General features: G+C 44.5%; 1 protein-coding gene across 1 annotated transcript in view; it reads right to left on the reverse strand.

Annotated features, from left to right (window-relative positions):
- Window positions 1–21,308, reverse strand: part of LOC131948085 (globin-like) — a 28,686-nt gene extending 7,378 nt beyond the window's left edge. Inside the window, exons 1-2 of the mRNA XM_059309591.1 lie at window positions 21,203–21,308; window positions 20,920–21,050 (exon numbers count right to left, since the gene is read on the reverse strand). Of these exons, the coding sequence (XP_059165574.1) occupies window positions 20,920–20,987 (68 nt within the window). The 5' untranslated portion in view covers window positions 20,988–21,050; window positions 21,203–21,308. The remainder of the gene's footprint in view (window positions 1–20,919; window positions 21,051–21,202) is intronic.
- Window positions 21,309–22,875: the final 1,567 nt, after the last annotated feature.

Raw genomic sequence — 22,875 nt, forward strand, 5'->3', positions numbered from 1 at the left:
GAACCTAGCTGAATGCTTGTTGTGATGAACCTAGCTGAATGCTTGCTGTGATGAACCTAGCTGACTGAACCTAGCTGAATGCTTACTGTGATGAACCTAGCTGAATGCTTGCTGTGATGAACCTAGCTGATTGAACCTAGCTGAATGTTTGCTGTGATGAACCTAGCTGAATGCTTGCTGTGATGAACCTAGCTGACTGAACCTAGCTGAATGCTTGCTGTGATGAACCTAGCTGAATGCTGTGAGGAACCTAGCTGAATGTTTGCTGTGATGAACCTAGCTGAATGTTTGCTGTGATGAACCTAGCTGAATGCTTGCTGTGATGAACCTAGCTGAATGCTTGCTGTGATGAATCTAGCTGAATGCTTGCTGTGATGAACCTAGCTGAATGCTTGCTGTGATGAACCTAGCTGAATGTTTGCTGTGATGAACCTAGCTGAATGCTTGCTGTGATGAACCTAGCTGACTGAACCTAGCTGAATGTTTGCTGTGATGAACCTAGCTGAATGTTTGCTGTGATGAACCAAGCTGACTGAACCTAGCTGAATGTTTGCTGTGATGAACCTAGCTGACTGAACCTAGCTGAATGTTTGCTGTGATGAACCTAGCTGAATGCTTGCTGTGATGAACCTAGCTGAATGCTTGCTGTGATGAACCTAGCTGAATGCTGTGATGAACCTAGCTGAATGCTGTTGTGATGAACCTAGCTGAATGCTTGCTGTGATGAACCTAGCTGAATGCTTGCTGTGATGAACCTAGCTGAATGTTTGCTGTGATGAACCTAGCTGAATGCTAGCTGTGATGAACCTAGCTGAATGCTGTTGTGATGAACCTAGCTGAATGCTTGCTGTGATGAACCTAGCTGAATGCTTGCTGTGATGAACCTAGCTGAATGCTTGCTGTGATGAACCTAGCTGAATGCTTGCTGTGATGAACCTAGCTGAATGCTTGCTGTGATGAACCTAGCTGAATGCTTGCTGTGATGAACCTAGCTGACTGAACCTAGCTGAATGTTTGCTGTGATAAACCTAGCTGAATGCTTGCTGTGATGAACCTAGCTGAATGCTGTGATGAACCTAGCTGAATGCTTGCTGTTATGAACCTAGCTGAATGCTTGCTGTGATGAACCTAGCTGAATGCTTGCTGTGATGAACCTAGCTGAATGCTTGCTGTGATGAACCTAGCTGAATGCTTGCTGTGATGAACCTAACTGAATGCTGTGATGAACCTAGCTGAATGTTTGCTGTGATAAACCTAGCTGAATGCTTGCTGTGATGAACCTAGCTGAATGATTGCTGTGATGAACCTAACTGAATGCTTGCTGTGATGAACCTAGCTGAATGCTTGCTGTGATGAACCTAGCTGAATGCTTGCTGTGATGAACCTAGCTGAATGCTTGCTGTGATGAACCTAGCTGAATGCTAGCTGTGATGAACCTAGCTGAATGCTTGCTGTGATGAACCTAGCTGAATGCTAGCTGTGATGAACCTAGCTGAATGTTTGCTGTGATGAACCTAGCTAAATGTTTGCTGTGATGAACCTAGCTGAATGCTTGCTGTGATGAACCTAGCTGAATGCTTGCTGTGATGAATCTAGCTGAATGCTTGCTGTGATGAACCTAGCTGAATGCTTGCTGTGATGAACCTAGCTGAATGTTTGCTGTGATGAACCTAGCTGAATGCTTGCTGTGATGAACCTAGCTGACTGAACCTAGCTGAATGTTTGCTGTGATGAACCTAGCTGAATGTTTGCTGTGATGAACCAAGCTGACTGAACCTAGCTGAATGTTTGCTGTGATGAACCTAGCTGACTGAACCTAGCTGAATGTTTGCTGTGATGAACCTAGCTGAATGCTTGCTGTGATGAACCTAGCTGAATGCTTGCTGTGATGAACCTAGCTGAATGCTGTGATGAACCTAGCTGAATGCTGTTGTGATGAACCTAGCTGAATGCTTGCTGTGATGAACCTAGCTGAATGCTTGCTGTGATGAACCTAGCTGAATGTTTGCTGTGATGAACCTAGCTGAATGCTAGCTGTGATGAACCTAGCTGAATGCTGTTGTGATGAACCTAGCTGAATGCTTGCTGTGATGAACCTAGCTGAATGCTTGCTGTGATGAACCTAGCTGAATGCTTGCTGTGATGAACCTAGCTGAATGCTTGCTGTGATGAACCTAGCTGAATGCTTGCTGTGATGAACCTAGCTGAATGCTTGCTGTGATGAACCTAGCTGAATGCTTGCTGTGATGAACCTAGCTGAATGTTTGCTGTGATGAACCTAGCTGACTGAACCTAGCTGAATGTTTGCTGTGATAAACCTAGCTGAATGCTTGCTGTGATGAACCTAGCTGAATGCTGTGATGAACCTAGCTGAATGCTTGCTGTTATGAACCTAGCTGAATGCTTGCTGTGATGAACCTAGCTGAATGCTTCCTGTGATGAACCTAGCTGAATGCTTGCTGTGATGAACCTAGCTGAATGCTTGCTGTGATGAACCTAACTGAATGCTGTGATGAACCTAGCTGAATGTTTGCTGTAATAAACCTAGCTGAATGCTTGCTGTGATGAACCTAGCTGAATGCTTGCTGTGATGAACCTAACTGAATGCTTGCTGTGATGAACCTAGCTGAATGCAGTGATGAACCTAGCTGAATGCTGCTGTGATGAACCTAGCTGAATGCTTGCTGTGATGAACCTAGCTGAATGCTTGCTGTGATGAACCTAGCTGAATGCTTGCTGTGATGAACCTAGCTGAATGCTGTGATGAACCTAGCTGAATGCTGTGATGAACCTAGCTGAATGCTGTGATGAACCTAGCTGAATGCTTGCTGTGATGAACCTAGCTGAATGCTTGCTGTGATAAACCTAGCTGAATGCTTGCTGTGATGAACCTAGCTGAATGCTTGCTGTGATGAACTTAGCTGAATGCTTGCTGTGATGAGACTAGCTGACTGAACCTAGCTGAATGATTGCTGTGATGAACCTAGCTGAATGCTTGCTGTGATGAACCTAGCTGAATGCTTGCTATGATGAACCTAGCTGAATGCTTGCTGTGATGAACCTAACTGAATGCTTGCTGTGATGAATCTAGCTGACTGAACCTAGCTGAATGCTTGCTGTGATGAACCTAGCTGACTGAACCTAGCTGAATGCTTGCTGTGATGAAGCTAGCTGAATGCTTGCTGTGATGAACCTAGCTGAATGCTTGTTGTGATGAACCTAGCTGAATGCTTGCTGTGATGAACCTAGCTGACTGAACCTAGCTGAATGCTTACTGTGATGAACCTAGCTGAATGCTTGCTGTGATGAACCTAGCTGATTGAACCTAGCTGAATGTTTGCTGTGATGAACCTAGCTGAATGCTTGCTGTGATGAACCTAGCTGACTGAACCTAGCTGAATGCTTGCTGTGATGAACCTAGCTGAATGCTGTGAGGAACCTAGCTGAATGTTTGCTGTGATGAACCTAGCTGAATGTTTGCTGTGATGAACCTAGCTGAATGCTTGCTGTGATGAACCTAGCTGAATGCTTGCTGTGATGAATCTAGCTGAATGCTTGCTGTGATGAACCTAGCTGAATGCTTGCTGTGATGAACCTAGCTGAATGTTTGCTGTGATGAACCTAGCTGAATGCTTGCTGTGATGAACCTAGCTGACTGAACCTAGCTGAATGTTTGCTGTGATGAACCTAGCTGAATGTTTGCTGTGATGAACCAAGCTGACTGAACCTAGCTGAATGTTTGCTGTGATGAACCTAGCTGACTGAACCTAGCTGAATGTTTGCTGTGATGAACCTAGCTGAATGCTTGCTGTGATGAACCTAGCTGAATGCTTGCTGTGATGAACCTAGCTGAATGCTGTGATGAACCTAGCTGAATGCTGTTGTGATGAACCTAGCTGAATGCTTGCTGTGATGAACCTAGCTGAATGCTGTGATGAACCTAGCTGAATGCTTGCTGTTATGAACCTAGCTGAATGCTTGCTGTGATGAACCTAGCTGAATGCTTGCTGTGATGAACCTAGCTGAATGCTTGCTGTGATGAACCTAGCTGAATGCTTGCTGTGATGAACCTAACTGAATGCTGTGATGAACCTAGCTGAATGTTTGCTGTGATAAACCTAGCTGAATGCTTGCTGTGATGAACCTAGCTGAATGATTGCTGTGATGAACCTAACTGAATGCTTGCTGTGATGAACCTAGCTGAATGCAGTGATGAACCTAGCTGAATGCTGCTGTGATGAACCTAGCTGAATGCTGCTGTGATGAACCTAGCTGAATGCTTGCTGTGATGAACCTAGCTGAATGCTTGCTGTGATGAACCTAGCTGAATGCTTGCTGTGATGAACCTAGCTGAGTGCTTGCTGTGATGAACCTAGCTGAATGCTTGCTGTGATGAACCTAGCTGAATGCTGTGATGAACCTAGCTGAATGCTGTGATGAACCTAGCTGAATGCTGTGATGAACCTAGCTGAATGCTTGCTGTGATGAACCTAGCTGAATGCTTGCTGTGATGAACCTAGCTGAATGCTTGCTGTGATGAACCTAGCTGAATGCTTGCTGTGATGAACCTAGCTGAATGCTTGCTGTGATGAGACTAGCTGACTGAACCTAGCTGAATGATTGCTGTGATGAACCTAGCTGAATGCTTGCTGTGATGAACCTAGCTGAATGCTTGCTGTGATGAACCTAGCTGACTGAACCTAGCTGAATGCTTGCTGTGATGAACCTAGCTGAATGCTGTGAGGAACCTAGCTGAATGTTTGCTGTGATGAACCTAGCTGAATGTTTGCTGTGATGAACCTAGATGAATGCTTGCTGTGATGAACCTAGCTGAATGCTTGCTGTGATGAATCTAGCTGAATGCTTGCTGTGATGAACCTAGCTGAATGCTTGCTGTGATGAACCTAGCTGAATGTTTGCTGTGATGAACCTAGCTGAATGCTTGCTGTGATGAACCTAGCTGACTGAACCTAGCTGAATGTTTGCTGTGATGAACCTAGCTGAATGTTTGCTGTGATGAACCAAGCTGACTGAACCTAGCTGAATGTTTGCTGTGATGAACCTAGCTGACTGAACCTAGCTGAATGTTTGCTGTGATGAACCTAGCTGAATGCTTGCTGTGATGAACCTAGCTGAATGCTTGCTGTGATGAACCTAGCTGAATGCTGTGATGAACCTAGCTGAATGCTGTTGTGATGAACCTAGCTGAATGCTTGCTGTGATGAACCTAGCTGAATGCTTGCTGTGATGAACCTAGCTGAATGTTTGCTGTGATGAACCTAGCTGAATGCTAGCTGTGATGAACCTAGCTGAATGCTGTTGTGATGAACCTAGCTGAATGCTTGCTGTGATGAACCTAGCTGAATGCTTGCTGTGATGAACCTAGCTGAATGCTTGCTGTGATGAACCTAGCTGAATGCTTGCTGTGATGAACCTAGCTGAATGCTTGCTGTGATGAACCTAGCTGAATGCTTGCTGTGATGAACCTAGCTGAATGCTTGCTGTGATGAACCTAGCTGAATGCTTGCTGTGATGAACCTAGCTGAATGTTTGCTGTGATAAACCTAGCTGAATGCTTGCTGTGATGAACCTAGCTGAATGCTGTGATGAACCTAGCTGAATGCTTGCTGTTATGAACCTAGCTGAATGCTTGCTGTGATGAACCTAGCTGAATGCTTGCTGTGATGAACCTAGCTGAATGCTTGCTGTGATGAACCTAGCTGAATGCTTGCTGTGATGAACCTAACTGAATGCTGTGATGAACCTAGCTGAATGTTTGCTGTGATAAACCTAGCTGAATGCTTGCTGTGATGAACCTAGCTGAATGATTGCTGTGATGAACCTAACTGAATGCTTGCTGTGATGAACCTAGCTGAATGCAGTGATGAACCTAGCTGAATGCTGCTGTGATGAACCTAGCTGAATGCTGCTGTGATGAACCTAGCTGAATGCTTGCTGTGATGAACCTAGCTGAATGCTTGCTGTGATGAACCTAGCTGAATGCTTGCTGTGATGAACCTAGCTGAGTGCTTGCTGTGATGAACCTAGCTGAATGCTTGCTGTGATGAACCTAGCTGAATGCTGTGATGAACCTAGCTGAATGCTGTGATGAACCTAGCTGAATGCTGTGATGAACCTAGCTGAATGCTTGCTGTGATGAACCTAGCTGAATGCTTGCTGTGATGAACCTAGCTGAATGCTTGCTGTGATGAACCTAGCTGAATGCTTGCTGTGATGAACCTAGCTGAATGCTTGCTGTGATGAGACTAGCTGACTGAACCTAGCTGAATGATTGCTGTGATGAACCTAGCTGAATGCTTGCTGTGATGAACCTAGCTGAATGCTTGCTATGATGAACCTAGCTGAATGCTTGCTGTGATGAACCTAACTGAATGCTTGCTGTGATGAACCTAGCTGACTGAACCTAGCTGAATGCTTGCTGTGATGAACCTAGCTGACTGAACCTAGCTGAATGCTTGCTGTGATGAACCTAGCTGAATGCTTGCTGTGATGAACCTAGCTGACTGCACCTAGCTGAATGCTTACTGTGATGAACCTAGCTGAATGCTTGTTGTGATGAACTTAGCTGAATGCTTGCTGTGATGAACCTAGCTGACTGAACCTAGCTGAATGATTGCTGTGATGAACCTAGCTTAATGCTTGCTATGATGAACCTAGCTGACTGAACCTAGCTGAATGCTTGCTGTGATGAACCTAGCTGAATGCTTGCTGTGATGAACCTAGCTGAATGCTTGCTGTGATGAACCTAGCTGAATGCTTGCTGTGATGAACCTAGCTGAATGTTTGCTGTGATGAACCTAGCTGAATGCTTGCTGTGATGAACGTAGCTGAATGCTGTGATGAACCTAGCTGAATGTTTGCTGTGATGAACCTAGCTGAATGCTGTGATGAACCTAGCTGAATGCTTGCTGTGATGAACCTAGCTGAATGCTTGCTGTGATGAACCTAGCTGAATGTTTGCTGTGATGAACATAGCTGAATGCTGTGATGAACCTAGCTGAATGATGTGATGAACCTAGCTGAACGCTAGCTGTGATGAACCTAGCTGAATGCTAGCTGTGATGAACCTATCTGAATGCTGTGATGAACCTAGATGAATGCTTGCTGTGATGAATCTAGCTGAATGCTTGCTGTGATGAACCTAGCTGAATGCTAGCTGTGATGAACCTACCTGAATGCTGTGATGAACCTAGCTGAATGTTTGCTGTGATGAACCTAGCTGACTGAACCTAGCAGAATGCTTGCTGTGATGAACCTAGCTGAATGCTTGCTGTGATGAACCTAGCTGAATGCTTGCTGTGATGAACCTAGCTAAATGTTGTGATGAACCTAGCTGAATGTTTGCTGTGATGAACCTAGCTGAATGCTTGCTGTGATGAACCTAGTTGAATGCTTGCTGTGATGAACCTAGCTGAATGCTTGCTGTGATGAACCTAGCTGACTGAACCTAGCTGAATGCTTGCTGTGATGAACCTAGCTGAATGTTTGCTGTGATGAACCTAGCTGAATGCTTGCTGTGATGAACCTAGCTGAATGCTTGCTTTGATGAACCTAGCTGAATGTTTGCTGTGATGAACCTAGCTGAATGCTTGCTGTGATGAACCTAGCTGAATGCTGTGATGAACCTAGCTGAATGCTGTGATGAACCTAGCTGAATGCTGTGATGAACCTAGCTGAATGCTTGCTGTGATGAACCTAGCTGAATGTTTGCTGTGATGAACCTAGCTGACTGAACCTAGCTGAATGCTTGCTGTGATGAACCTAGCTGAATGCTTGCCGTGATGAACCTAGCTGAATGCTTGCTGTGATGAACCTAGCTGAATGCTGTGATGAACCTAGCTGAATGCTTGCTGTGATGAACCTAGCTGAATGCTTGCTGTGATGAACCTAGCTGAATGCTTGCTGTGATGAACCTAGCTGAATGCTAGCTGTTATGAACCTAGCTGAATGCTAGCTGTGATGAACCTAGCTGAATGCTGTGATGAACCTAGCTGAATGCTTGCTGTGAAGAACCTAGCTGAATGTTTGCTGTGATGAACCTAGCTGAATGCTTGCTGTGATGAACCTAGCTGAATGCTTGCTGTGATGAACCTAGCTGAATGCTGTGATGAACCTAGCTGAATGCTTGCTGCGATGAACCTAGCTGAATGCTTGCTGTGATGAACCTAGCTGAATGCTGTGATGAACCTAACTGAATGCTTGCTGTGGTGAACCTAGCTGAATGCTTGCTGTGATGAACCTAGCTGAATGTTTTTTGTGATGAATCTAGTTGAATGCTTGCTGTGATGAACCTAGCTGAATGCTGGCTGTGATGAACCTAGCTGAATGCTAGCTGTGATGAACCTAGCTGAATGCTTGCTGTGATGAACCTAGCTGAATGCTTGCTGTGATGAACCTAGCTGAATGCTTGCTTTGATGAACCTAGCTGAATGCTAGCTGTGATGAACCTAGCTGAATGCTTGCTGTGATGAACCTAGCTGAATGCTGTGATGAACCTAGCTGAATGCTTGCTGTGGTGAACCTAGCTGAATGCTTGCTGTGATGAACCTAGCTGAATGTTTTTTGTGATGAATCTAGTTGAATGCTTGCTGTGATGAACCTAGCTGAATGCTGGCTGTGATGAACCTAGCTGAATGCTTGCTGTGATGAACCTAGCTGAATGCTTGCTGTGATGAACCTAGCTGAATGTTTTTTGTGATGAACCTAGTTGAATGCTTGCTGTGATGAACCTAGCTGAATGCTAGCTGTGATGAACCTAGCTGAATGCTTGCTGTGATGAAACTAGCTGAATGCTTGCTGTGATGAACCTAGCTGAATGCTGTTGTGATAAACCTAGCTGAATGCTTGCTGTGATGAACCTAGCTGAATGCTGTGATGAACCTAGCTGAATGTTTGCTGTGATGAACCTAGCTGAATGCTGTTGTGATGAACCTAGCTGAATGCTGTGATGAACCTAGCTGAATGCTTGCTGTGATGAACCTAGCTGAATGCTGTGATGAACCTAGCTGAATGCTTGCTGTGATGAACCTAGCTGAATGGTTGCTGTGATGAACCTAGCTGAATGCTTGCTGTGATGAACCTAGCTGAATGCTTGCCGTGATGAACCTAGCTGAATGCTTGCTGTGATGAACCTAGCTGAATGCTTGCTGTGATGAACCTAGCTGAATGCTGTGATGAACCTAGCTGAATGCTGTGATGAACCTAGCAGAATGCTTGCTGTGATGAACCTAGCTGAATGCTTGCCGTGATGAACCTAGCTGAATGCTTGCTGTGATGAACCTAGCTGAATGCTTGCTGTGATGAACCTAGCTGAATGCTTGCTGTGATGAACCTAGCTGAATGCTTGTTGTGATGAACCTAGCTGAATGCTTGCCGTGATGAACCTAGCTGAATGCTGTGATGAACCTAGCTGAATGCTTGCTGTGATGAACCTAGCTGAATGCTTGCTGTGATAAACCTAGCTGAATGCTTGCTGTGATGAACCTAGCTGAATGCTTGCTGTGATGAACCTAGCTGAATGCTTGCTGTGATGAACCTAGCTGAATGCTAGCTGTTATGAACCTAGCTGAATGCTAGCTGTGATGAACCTAGCTGAATGCTGTGATGAACCTAGCTGAATGCTGTGATGAACCTAGCTGAATGCTTGCTGTGATGAACCTAGCTGAATGCTTGCTGTGATGAACCTAGCTGAATGTTTTTTGTGATGAACCTAGTTGAATGCTTGCTGTGATGAACCTAGCTGAATGCTTGCTGTGATGAACCTAGCTGAATGCTTGCTGTGATGAACCTAGCTGAATGCTAGCTGTTATGAACCTAGCTGAATGCTAGCTGTGATGAACCTAGCTGAATGCTGTGATGAACCTAGCTGAATGCTGTGATGAACCTAGCTGAATGCTTGCTGTGATGAACCTAGCTGAATGTTTGCTGTGATGAACCTAGCTGAATGCTTGCTGTGATGAACCTAGCTGAATGCTTGCTGTGATGAACCTAGCTGAATGCTGGCTGTGATGAACCTAGCTGAATGCTGTGATGAACCTAGCTGAATGCTTGCTGTGATGAACCTAGCTGAATGCTTGCTGTGATGAACTTAGCTGAATGCTTGCTGTGATGAGACTAGCTGACTGAACCTAGCTGAATGATTGCTGTGATGAACCTAGCTGAATGCTTGCTGTGATGAACCTAGCTGAATGCTTGCTATGATGAACCTAGCTGAATGCTTGCTGTGATGAACCTAACTGAATGCTTGCTGTGATGAATCTAGCTGACTGAACCTAGCTGAATGCTTGCTGTGATGAACCTAGCTGACTGAACCTAGCTGAATGCTTGCTGTGATGAAGCTAGCTGAATGCTTGCTGTGATGAACCTAGCTGAATGCTTGTTGTGATGAACCTAGCTGAATGCTTGCTGTGATGAACCTAGCTGACTGAACCTAGCTGAATGCTTACTGTGATGAACCTAGCTGAATGCTTGCTGTGATGAACCTAGCTGATTGAACCTAGCTGAATGTTTGCTGTGATGAACCTAGCTGAATGCTTGCTGTGATGAACCTAGCTGACTGAACCTAGCTGAATGCTTGCTGTGATGAACCTAGCTGAATGCTGTGAGGAACCTAGCTGAATGTTTGCTGTGATGAACCTAGCTGAATGTTTGCTGTGATGAACCTAGCTGAATGCTTGCTGTGATGAACCTAGCTGAATGCTTGCTGTGATGAATCTAGCTGAATGCTTGCTGTGATGAACCTAGCTGAATGCTTGCTGTGATGAACCTAGCTGAATGTTTGCTGTGATGAACCTAGCTGAATGCTTGCTGTGATGAACCTAGCTGACTGAACCTAGCTGAATGTTTGCTGTGATGAACCTAGCTGAATGTTTGCTGTGATGAACCAAGCTGACTGAACCTAGCTGAATGTTTGCTGTGATGAACCTAGCTGACTGAACCTAGCTGAATGTTTGCTGTGATGAACCTAGCTGAATGCTTGCTGTGATGAACCTAGCTGAATGCTTGCTGTGATGAACCTAGCTGAATGCTGTGATGAACCTAGCTGAATGCTGTTGTGATGAACCTAGCTGAATGCTTGCTGTGATGAACCTAGCTGAATGCTTGCTGTGATGAACCTAGCTGAATGTTTGCTGTGATGAACCTAGCTGAATGCTAGCTGTGATGAACCTAGCTGAATGCTGTTGTGATGAACCTAGCTGAATGCTTGCTGTGATGAACCTAGCTGAATGCTTGCTGTGATGAACCTAGCTGAATGCTTGCTGTGATGAACCTAGCTGAATGCTTGCTGTGATGAACCTAGCTGAATGCTTGCTGTGATGAACCTAGCTGAATGCTTGCTGTGATGAACCTAGCTGAATGCTTGCTGTGATGAACCTAGCTGACTGAACCTAGCTGAATGTTTGCTGTGATAAACCTAGCTGAATGCTTGCTGTGATGAACCTAGCTGAATGCTGTGATGAACCTAGCTGAATGCTTGCTGTTATGAACCTAGCTGAATGCTTGCTGTGATGAACCTAGCTGAATGCTTGCTGTGATGAACCTAGCTGAATGCTTGCTGTGATGAACCTAGCTGAATGCTTGCTGTGATGAACCTAACTGAATGCTGTGATGAACCTAGCTGAATGTTTGCTGTGATAAACCTAGCTGAATGCTTGCTGTGATGAACCTAGCTGAATGATTGCTGTGATGAACCTAACTGAATGCTTGCTGTGATGAACCTAGCTGAATGCAGTGATGAACCTAGCTGAATGCTGCTGTGATGAACCTAGCTGAATGCTGCTGTGATGAACCTAGCTGAATGCTTGCTGTGATGAACCTAGCTGAATGCTTGCTGTGATGAACCTAGCTGAATGCTTGCTGTGATGAACCTAGCTGAGTGCTTGCTGTGATGAACCTAGCTGAATGCTTGCTGTGATGAACCTAGCTGAATGCTGTGATGAACCTAGCTGAATGCTGTGATGAACCTAGCTGAATGCTGTGATGAACCTAGCTGAATGCTTGCTGTGATGAACCTAGCTGAATGCTTGCTGTGATGAACCTAGCTGAATGCTTGCTGTGATGAACCTAGCTGAATGCTTGCTGTGATGAACCTAGCTGAATGCTTGCTGTGATGAGACTAGCTGACTGAACCTAGCTGAATGATTGCTGTGATGAACCTAGCTGAATGCTTGCTGTGATGAACCTAGCTGAATGCTTGCTGTGATGAACCTAGCTGACTGAACCTAGCTGAATGCTTGCTGTGATGAACCTAGCTGAATGCTGTGAGGAACCTAGCTGAATGTTTGCTGTGATGAACCTAGCTGAATGTTTGCTGTGATGAACCTAGCTGAATGCTTGCTGTGATGAACCTAGCTGAATGCTTGCTGTGATGAATCTAGCTGAATGCTTGCTGTGATGAACCTAGCTGAATGCTTGCTGTGATGAACCTAGCTGAATGTTTGCTGTGATGAACCTAGCTGAATGCTTGCTGTGATGAACCTAGCTGACTGAACCTAGCTGAATGTTTGCTGTGATGAACCTAGCTGAATGTTTGCTGTGATGAACCAAGCTGACTGAACCTAGCTGAATGTTTGCTGTGATGAACCTAGCTGACTGAACCTAGCTGAATGTTTGCTGTGATGAACCTAGCTGAATGCTTGCTGTGATGAACCTAGCTGAATGCTTGCTGTGATGAACCTAGCTGAATGCTGTGATGAACCTAGCTGAATGCTGTTGTGATGAACCTAGCTGAATGCTTGCTGTGATGAACCTAGCTGAATGCTTGCTGTGATGAACCTAGCTGAATGTTTGCTGTGATGAACCTAGCTGAATGCTAGCTGTGATGAACCTAGCTGAATGCTGTTGTGATGAACCTAGCTGAATGCTTGCTGTGATGAACCTAGCTGAATGCTTGCTGTGATGAACCTAGCTGAATGCTTGCTGTGATGAACCTAGCTGAATGCTTGCTGTGATGAACCTAGCTGAATGCTTGCTGTGATGAACCTAGCTGAATGCTTGCTGTGATGAACCTAGCTGAATGCTTGCTGTGATGAACCTAGCTGACTGAACCTAGCTGAATGTTTGCTGTGATAAACCTAGCTGAATGCTTGCTGTGATGAACCTAGCTGAATGCTGTGATGAACCTAGCTGAATGCTTGCTGTTATGAACCTAGCTGAATGCTTGCTGTGATGAACCTAGCTGAATGCTTGCTGTGATGAACCTAGCTGAATGCTTGCTGTGATGAACCTAGCTGAATGCTTGCTGTGATGAACCTAACTGAATGCTGTGATGAACCTAGCTGAATGTTTGCTGTGATAAACCTAGCTGAATGCTTGCTGTGATGAACCTAGCTGAATGATTGCTGTGATGAACCTAACTGAATGCTTGCTGTGATGAACCTAGCTGAATGCAGTGATGAACCTAGCTGAATGCTGCTGTGATGAACCTAGCTGAATGCTGCTGTGATGAACCTAGCTGAATGCTTGCTGTGATGAACCTAGCTGAATGCTTGCTGTGATGAACCTAGCTGAATGCTTGCTGTGATGAACCTAGCTGAGTGCTTGCTGTGATGAACCTAGCTGAATGCTTGCTGTGATGAACCTAGCTGAATGCTGTGATGAACCTAGCTGAATGCTGTGATGAACCTAGCTGAATGCTGTGATGAACCTAGCTGAATGCTTGCTGTGATGAACCTAGCTGAATGCTTGCTGTGATGAACCTAGCTGAATGCTTGCTGTGATGAACCTAGCTGAATGCTTGCTGTGATGAACCTAGCTGAATGCTTGCTGTGATGAGACTAGCTGACTGAACCTAGCTGAATGATTGCTGTGATGAACCTAGCTGAATGCTTGCTGTGATGAACCTAGCTGAATGCTTGCTGTGATGAACCTAGCTGACTGAACCTAGCTGAATGCTTGCTGTGATGAACCTAGCTGAATGCTGTGAGGAACCTAGCTGAATGTTTGCTGTGATGAACCTAGCTGAATGTTTGCTGTGATGAACCTAGATGAATGCTTGCTGTGATGAACCTAGCTGAATGCTTGCTGTGATGAATCTAGCTGAATGCTTGCTGTGATGAACCTAGCTGAATGCTTGCTGTGATGAACCTAGCTGAATGTTTGCTGTGATGAACCTAGCTGAATGCTTGCTGTGATGAACCTAGCTGACTGAACCTAGCTGAATGTTTGCTGTGATGAACCTAGCTGAATGTTTGCTGTGATGAACCAAGCTGACTGAACCTAGCTGAATGTTTGCTGTGATGAACCTAGCTGACTGAACCTAGCTGAATGTTTGCTGTGATGAACCTAGCTGAATGCTTGCTGTGATGAACCTAGCTGAATGCTTGCTGTGATGAACCTAGCTGAATGCTGTGATGAACCTAGCTGAATGCTGTTGTGATGAACCTAGCTGAATGCTTGCTGTGATGAACCTAGCTGAATGCTTGCTGTGATGAACCTAGCTGAATGTTTGCTGTGATGAACCTAGCTGAATGCTAGCTGTGATGAACCTAGCTGAATGCTGTTGTGATGAACCTAGCTGAATGCTTGCTGTGATGAACCTAGCTGAATGCTTGCTGTGATGAACCTAGCTGAATGCTTGCTGTGATGAACCTAGCTGAATGCTTGCTGTGATGAACCTAGCTGAATGCTTGCTGTGATGAACCTAGCTGAATGCTTGCTGTGATGAACCTAGCTGAATGCTTGCTGTGATGAACCTAGCTGAATGCTTGCTGTGATGAACCTAGCTGAATGTTTGCTGTGATAAACCTAGCTGAATGCTTGCTGTGATGAACCTAGCTGAATGCTGTGATGAACCTAGCTGAATGCTTGCTGTTATGAACCTAGCTGAATGCTTGCTGTGATGAACCTAGCTGAATGCTTGCTGTGATGAACCTAGCTGAATGCTTGCTGTGATGAACCTAGCTGAATGCTTGCTGTGATGAACCTAACTGAATGCTGTGATGAACCTAGCTGAATGTTTGCTGTGATAAACCTAGCTGAATGCTTGCTGTGATGAACCTAGCTGAATGATTGCTGTGATGAACCTAACTGAATGCTTGCTGTGATGAACCTAGCTGAATGCAGTGATGAACCTAGCTGAATGCTGCTGTGATGAACCTAGCTGAATGCTGCTGTGATGAACCTAGCTGAATGCTTGCTGTGATGAACCTAGCTGAATGCTTGCTGTGATGAACCTAGCTGAATGCTTGCTGTGATGAACCTAGCTGAGTGCTTGCTGTGATGAACCTAGCTGAATGCTTGCTGTGATGAACCTAGCTGAATGCTGTGATGAACCTAGCTGAATGCTGTGATGAACCTAGCTGAATGCTGTGATGAACCTAGCTGAATGCTTGCTGTGATGAACCTAGCTGAATGCTTGCTGTGATGAACCTAGCTGAATGCTTGCTGTGATGAACCTAGCTGAATGCTTGCTGTGATGAACCTAGCTGAATGCTTGCTGTGATGAGACTAGCTGACTGAACCTAGCTGAATGATTGCTGTGATGAACCTAGCTGAATGCTTGCTGTGATGAACCTAGCTGAATGCTTGCTATGATGAACCTAGCTGAATGCTTGCTGTGATGAACCTAACTGAATGCTTGCTGTGATGAACCTAGCTGACTGAACCTAGCTGAATGCTTGCTGTGATGAACCTAGCTGACTGAACCTAGCTGAATGCTTGCTGTGATGAACCTAGCTGAATGCTTGCTGTGATGAACCTAGCTGACTGCACCTAGCTGAATGCTTACTGTGATGAACCTAGCTGAATGCTTGTTGTGATGAACTTAGCTGAATGCTTGCTGTGATGAACCTAGCTGACTGAACCTAGCTGAATGATTGCTGTGATGAACCTAGCTTAATGCTTGCTATGATGAACCTAGCTGACTGAACCTAGCTGAATGCTTGCTGTGATGAACCTAGCTGAATGCTTGCTGTGATGAACCTAGCTGAATGCTTGCTGTGATGAACCTAGCTGAATGCTTGCTGTGATGAACCTAGCTGAATGTTTGCTGTGATGAACCTAGCTGAATGCTTGCTGTGATGAACGTAGCTGAATGCTGTGATGAACCTAGCTGAATGTTTGCTGTGATGAACCTAGCTGAATGCTGTGATGAACCTAGCTGAATGCTTGCTGTGATGAACCTAGCTGAATGCTTGCTGTGATGAACCTAGCTGAATGTTTGCTGTGATGAACATAGCTGAATGCTGTGATGAACCTAGCTGAATGATGTGATGAACCTAGCTGAACGCTAGCTGTGATGAACCTAGCTGAATGCTAGCTGTGATGAACCTATCTGAATGCTGTGATGAACCTAGATGAATGCTTGCTGTGATGAATCTAGCTGAATGCTTGCTGTGATGAACCTAGCTGAATGCTAGCTGTGATGAACCTACCTGAATGCTGTGATGAACCTAGCTGAATGTTTGCTGTGATGAACCTAGCTGACTGAACCTAGCAGAATGCTTGCTGTGATGAACCTAGCTGAATGCTTGCTGTGATGAACCTAGCTGAATGCTTGCTGTGATGAACCTAGCTAAATGTTGTGATGAACCTAGCTGAATGTTTGCTGTGATGAACCTAGCTGAATGCTTGCTGTGATGAACCTAGTTGAATGCTTGCTGTGATGAACCTAGCTGAATGCTTGCTGTGATGAACCTAGCTGACTGAACCTAGCTGAATGCTTGCTGTGATGAACCTAGCTGAATGTTTGCTGTGATGAACCTAGCTGAATGCTTGCTGTGATGAACCTAGCTGAATGCTTGCTTTGATGAACCTAGCTGAATGTTTGCTGTGATGAACCTAGCTGAATGCTTGCTGTGATGAACCTAGCTGAATGCTGTGATGAACCTAGCTGAATGCTGTGATGAACCTAGCTGAATGCTGTGATGAACCTAGCTGAATGCTTGCTGTGATGAACCTAGCTGAATGTTTGCTGTGATGAACCTAGCTGACTGAACCTAGCTGAATGCTTGCTGTGATGAACCTAGCTGAATGCTTGCCGTGATGAACCTAGCTGAATGCTTGCTGTGATGAACCTAGCTGAATGCTGTGATGAACCTAGCTGAATGCTTGCTGTGATGAACCTAGCTGAATGCTTGCTGTGATGAACCTAGCTGAATGCTTGCTGTGATGAACCTAGCTGAATGCTAGCTGTTATGAACCTAGCTGAATGCTAGCTGTGATGAACCTAGCTGAATGCTGTGATGAACCTAGCTGAATGCTTGCTGTGAAGAACCTAGCTGAATGTTTGCTGTGATGAACCTAGCTGAATGCTTGCTGTGATGAACCTAGCTGAATGCTTGCTGTGATGAACCTAGCTGAATGCTGTGATGAACCTAGCTGAATGCTTGCTGCGATGAACCTAGCTGAATGCTTGCTGTGATGAACCTAGCTGAATGCTGTGATGAACCTAACTGAATGCTTGCTGTGGTGAACCTAGCTGAATGCTTGCTGTGATGAACCTAGCTGAATGTTTTTTGTGATGAATCTAGTTGAATGCTTGCTGTGATGAACCTAGCTGAATGCTGGCTGTGATGAACCTAGCTGAATGCTAGCTGTGATGAACCTAGCTGAATGCTTGCTGTGATGAACCTAGCTGAATGCTTGCTGTGATGAACCTAGCTGAATGCTTGCTTTGATGAACCTAGCTGAATGCTAGCTGTGATGAACCTAGCTGAATGCTTGCTGTGATGAACCTAGCTGAATGCTGTGATGAACCTAGCTGAATGCTTGCTGTGGTGAACCTAGCTGAATGCTTGCTGTGATGAACCTAGCTGAATGTTTTTTGTGATGAATCTAGTTGAATGCTTGCTGTGATGAACCTAGCTGAATGCTGGCTGTGATGAACCTAGCTGAATGCTTGCTGTGATGAACCTAGCTGAATGCTTGCTGTGATGAACCTAGCTGAATGTTTTTTGTGACGAACCTAGTTGAATGCTTGCTGTGATGAACCTAGCTGAATGCTAGCTGTGATGAACCTAGCTGAATGCTTGCTGTGATGAAACTAGCTGAATGCTTGCTGTGATGAACCTAGCTGAATGCTGTTGTGATAAACCTAGCTGAATGCTTGCTGTGATGAACCTAGCTGAATGCTGTGATGAACCTAGCTGAATGTTTGCTGTGATGAACCTAGCTGAATGCTGTTGTGATGAACCTAGCTGAATGCTGTGATGAACCTAGCTGAATGCTTGCTGTGATGAACCTAGCTGAATGCTGTGATGAACCTAGCTGAATGCTTGCTGTGATGAACCTAGCTGAATGGTTGCTGTGATGAACCTAGCTGAATGCTTGCTGTGATGAACCTAGCTGAATGCTTGCCGTGATGAACCTAGCTGAATGCTTGCTGTGATGAACCTAGCTGAATGCTTGCTGTGATGAACCTAGCTGAATGCTGTGATGAACCTAGCTGAATGCTGTGATGAACCTAGCAGAATGCTTGCTGTGATGAACCTAGCTGAATGCTTGCCGTGATGAACCTAGCTGAATGCTTGCTGTGATGAACCTAGCTGAATGCTTGCTGTGATGAACCTAGCTGAATGCTTGCTGTGATGAACCTAGCTGAATGCTTGTTGTGATGAACCTAGCTGAATGCTTGCCGTGATGAACCTAGCTGAATGCTGTGATGAACCTAGCTGAATGCTTGCTGTGATGAACCTAGCTGAATGCTTGCTGTGATAAACCTAGCTGAATGCTTGCTGTGATGAACCTAGCTGAATGCTTGCTGTGATGAACCTAGCTGAATGCTTGCTGTGATGAACCTAGCTGAATGCTAGCTGTTATGAACCTAGCTGAATGCTAGCTGTGATGAACCTAGCTGAATGCTGTGATGAACCTAGCTGAATGCTGTGATGAACCTAGCTGAATGCTTGCTGTGATGAACCTAGCTGAATGCTTGCTGTGATGAACCTAGCTGAATGTTTTTTGTGATGAACCTAGTTGAATGCTTGCTGTGATGAACCTAGCTGAATGCTTGCTGTGATGAACCTAGCTGAATGCTTGCTGTGATGAACCTAGCTGAATGCTAGCTGTTATGAACCTAGCTGAATGCTAGCTGTGATGAACCTAGCTGAATGCTGTGATGAACCTAGCTGAATGCTGTGATGAACCTAGCTGAATGCTTGCTGTGATGAACCTAGCTGAATGTTTGCTGTGATGAACCTAGCTGAATGCTTGCTGTGATGAACCTAGCTGAATGCTTGCTGTGATGAACCTAGCTGAATGCTGGCTGTGATGAACCTAGCTGAATGCTGTGATGAACCTAGCTGAATGCTTGCTGTGATGAACCTAGCTGAATGCTGTGATGAACCTAGCTGAATGCTTGCTGTGATGAACCTAGCTGAATGCTTGCTGTGATGAACCTAGCTGAATGTTTTTTGTGATGAACCTAGTTGAATGCTTGCTGTGATGAACCTAGCTGAATGCTTGCTGTGATGAACCTAGCTGAATGTTTGCTGTGATGAACCTAGCTGAATGCTTGCTGTGATGAACCTAGCTGAATGCTGTGATGAACCTAGCTGAATGCTTGCCGTGATGAACCTAGCTTAATGCTTGCTGTGATGAACCTAGCTGAATGCTTGCTGTGATGAACCTAGCTGAATGCTGTGATGAACCTAGCTGAATGCTGTGATGAACCTAGCTGAATGCTTGCTGTGATGAACCTAGCTGAATGCTGTGATGAACCTAGCTGAATGCTAGCTGTGATGAACCTAGCTGAATGCTTGCTGTGATGAACCTAGCTGAATGCTAGCTGTGATGAACCTAGCTGAATGCTGTGATGAACCTAGCTGAATGCTTGCTGTGATGAACCTAGCTGAATGCTTGCTGTGATGAACCTAGCTGAATGCTTGCTGTGATGAACCTAGCTGAATACTTGCTGTGATGAACCTAGCTGAATGCTTGCTGTGATGAACCTAGCTGAATGCTGTGATGAACCTAGCTGAATGCTGTGATGAACCTAGCTGAATGCTTGCTGTGATGAACCTAGCTGAATGCTTGCTGTGATGAACCTAGCTGAATGCTTGCTGTGATGAACCTAGCTGAATGCTGTGATGAACCTAGCTGAATGCTAGCTGTGATGAACCTAGCTGAATGCTAGCTGTGATGAACCTAGCTGAATGCTAGCTGTGATGAACCTAGCTGAATGCTAGCTGTGATGAACCTAGCTGAATGCTAGCTGTGATGAACCTAGCTGAATGCTAGCTGTGATGAACCTAGCTGAATGCTTGCTGTGATGAACCTAGCTGAATGCTTGCTGTGATGAACCTAGCTGAATGCTTGCTGTGATGAACCTAGCTGAATGCTGTGATGAACCTAGCTGAATGCTAGCTGTGATGAACCTAGCTGAATGCTAGCTGTGATGAACCTAGCTGAATGCTAGCTGTGATGAACCTAGCTGAATGCTTGCTGTGATGAACCTAGCTGAATGCTGTGATGAACCTAGCTGAATGCTTGCTGTGATGAGCCTAGCTGAATGCTTGCTGTGATGAACCTAGCTGAATGCTTGCTGTGATGAACCTAGCTGAATGCTGTGATGAACCTAGCTGAATGCTAGCTGTGATGAACCTAGCTGAATGCTAGCTGTGATGAACCTAGCTGAATGCTAGCTGTGATGAACCTAGCTGAATGCTTGCTGTGATGAACCTAGCTGAATGCTGTGATGAACCTAGCTGAATGCTTGCTGTGATGAGCCTAGCTGAATGCTTGCTGTGATGAACCTAGCTGAATGCTTGCTGTGATGAACCTAGCTGAATGCTGTGATGAACCTAGCTGAATGCTAGCTGTGATGAACCTAGCTGAATGCTAGCTGTGATGAACCTAGCTGAATGCTAGCTGTGATGAACCTAGCTGAATGCTTGCTGTGATGAACCTAGCTGAATGCTGTGATGAACCTAGCTGAATGCTTGCTGTGCCCAGCCATACCATTGCTTGAGGCCTGTGATGGGACACACATAGCGTTCATCTACGGAGCTCTCTTGATAGTCGTCCATTTACTTGTCATAGTATGTCGCAAGTTACAACCTCTCGGCAGAACATTCCCGTCTTACACAATACTAAAAGTAGAAAAAACAACGTGTTTAGGACTTGGGTGCTTCCCCTCATCTGTAGATATTGTTTACTGCTATTTTTGTCTAGGTTTTGTAGACAGAAAAACAGACACAGAGCCACGCAAACAAACAGATTGACAACCGTATTTAGGACTCACTGAGGCACTATAGCAGCATGGCATCAAGGCTCTCTGAAATAATTTTTTATCCTTCTACTTGAGGTTTGAGGTTGTTTGAATCAAGCAGACCAACCATTAACAAAAGTATCAACAAAAACAGAATAACAATCTCTGCTTCCCATAAGTGTCTGTGTTTTCCGGTGCTAACTTGCGCTGAACTCAATTATAAACTTGAACCATGGTGTGAAAAAGGTTCAAATTGTCAAACTTATATGTAGTAGCCAGGAAGTATTCTTTTAATCGAAATCTTTACCAACTCTAGATCTAATTATGCCCTCTTTTTCAGCTGCTTTCTTAATTGTAATAGTGTAATATATACCTCCAACATAATCAAGTTGTACGTGTCAGTACTTTATCATACTTTATCCACACAAGAGAATTCTACAAGACCGCAGCTACAGGCAGTGTTTCTTCCAGACATTTTTCTCCGGGGGGGCACTTGAAATCTTCGGGGGGGCGGTAAACTTTCTTCGGGGGGGCGGACACTGTTAAAAGTATATTTTTTCTATATAAATTATATAAATTTCATTTTGTTCGGGGGGGCGGTAAAAAATTTTCGGGGGGGCTTTGCCCCCCCCCCCCCCCCCCGAATTTTTTTTACCGCCCCCCGAATGAAACGAAATTTATATAATTTATATAGAAAATATATACTTTTAACAGTCTCCGCCCCCTCCCCCCCCCCCGAAGAAAGTCTACCGGTCCCCCCCCCCCCCCGAAAATTTCAAGTGCCCACCCGGAGAAAAAAGTCTGGAAGAAACAATAAGGGCAACAGCTACAGGGCAGCAGCTGTTTTGGAGTTTTTCTCTCCTAGATGGGTCGCTAGCGAGCATCATCTGCCCGTGTTTCGAACTCAGGACTTCAGTATTTAGCAATCATTCGCTAAATTATTGCTAATTTTTTTTTTTATAAACCTTGTACGATACGTTTTTGTGAGTGATATTAAAACAAACTATTAATATATTCTTAAAGATAAAGCAATAAGTTATTAGTAAAAGAATGGGATATAAAAAGTCGCGTGTATATGTGGGATATAACGAAAACACGGTAGAGGCTGATCATAGAGTCCATCTCGAAGATTTCAACATCTGTTTTATTTCTATTGATTTTGAGTCGTATTTTAAAGTTCTCTACAGACAGTCAGTTTAGTTTGGTTTGGGCATATTGTTTGTGAGGTAGTAGGCGGATGTCACATGTAAAATCAAAATCTTCCAGCCATTTGGTAGAGTTCCACTTGATGACCATGTCCATGTAGTCTTCCGAGTGATCCTGTCGATTACTATCAAGAATATCTTTGGTGGCAGCATACATCCCTGAGGTGTTCATTGTAGTTGTATAAGATTCCTTTAATATTTGAGATGTTCACTAAAATTGTATAAGATCCAGTTATTATTTGAGCTTCATTAAAGTTGTATAAAATTCAGTTAATATTTTATATGTTCATTAAAGTTCTATAATAGTTAGCTAATATTTGAAGTGTTCATTAAAGTTGTATAATATTCCGTTAATATTTGAGGCGTTCATAAAATTTTATAAGATTCAGTTAAAATTTGAGATGTTCATTGAAGTCGTATAAGATTCAGTTAATATTGGAGGTGTTCATTAAAGTTGTATAATATTCCGTTAATATTTGAGGCGTTCATAAAATTGTATAA

This window comes from Physella acuta, unplaced genomic scaffold, assembly GCF_028476545.2.
Source record: "Physella acuta isolate Inbredline_101_S28 unplaced genomic scaffold, ASM2847654v3 ptg000622l, whole genome shotgun sequence".
Lineage (NCBI taxonomy): Eukaryota > Metazoa > Mollusca > Gastropoda > Physidae > Physella > Physella acuta.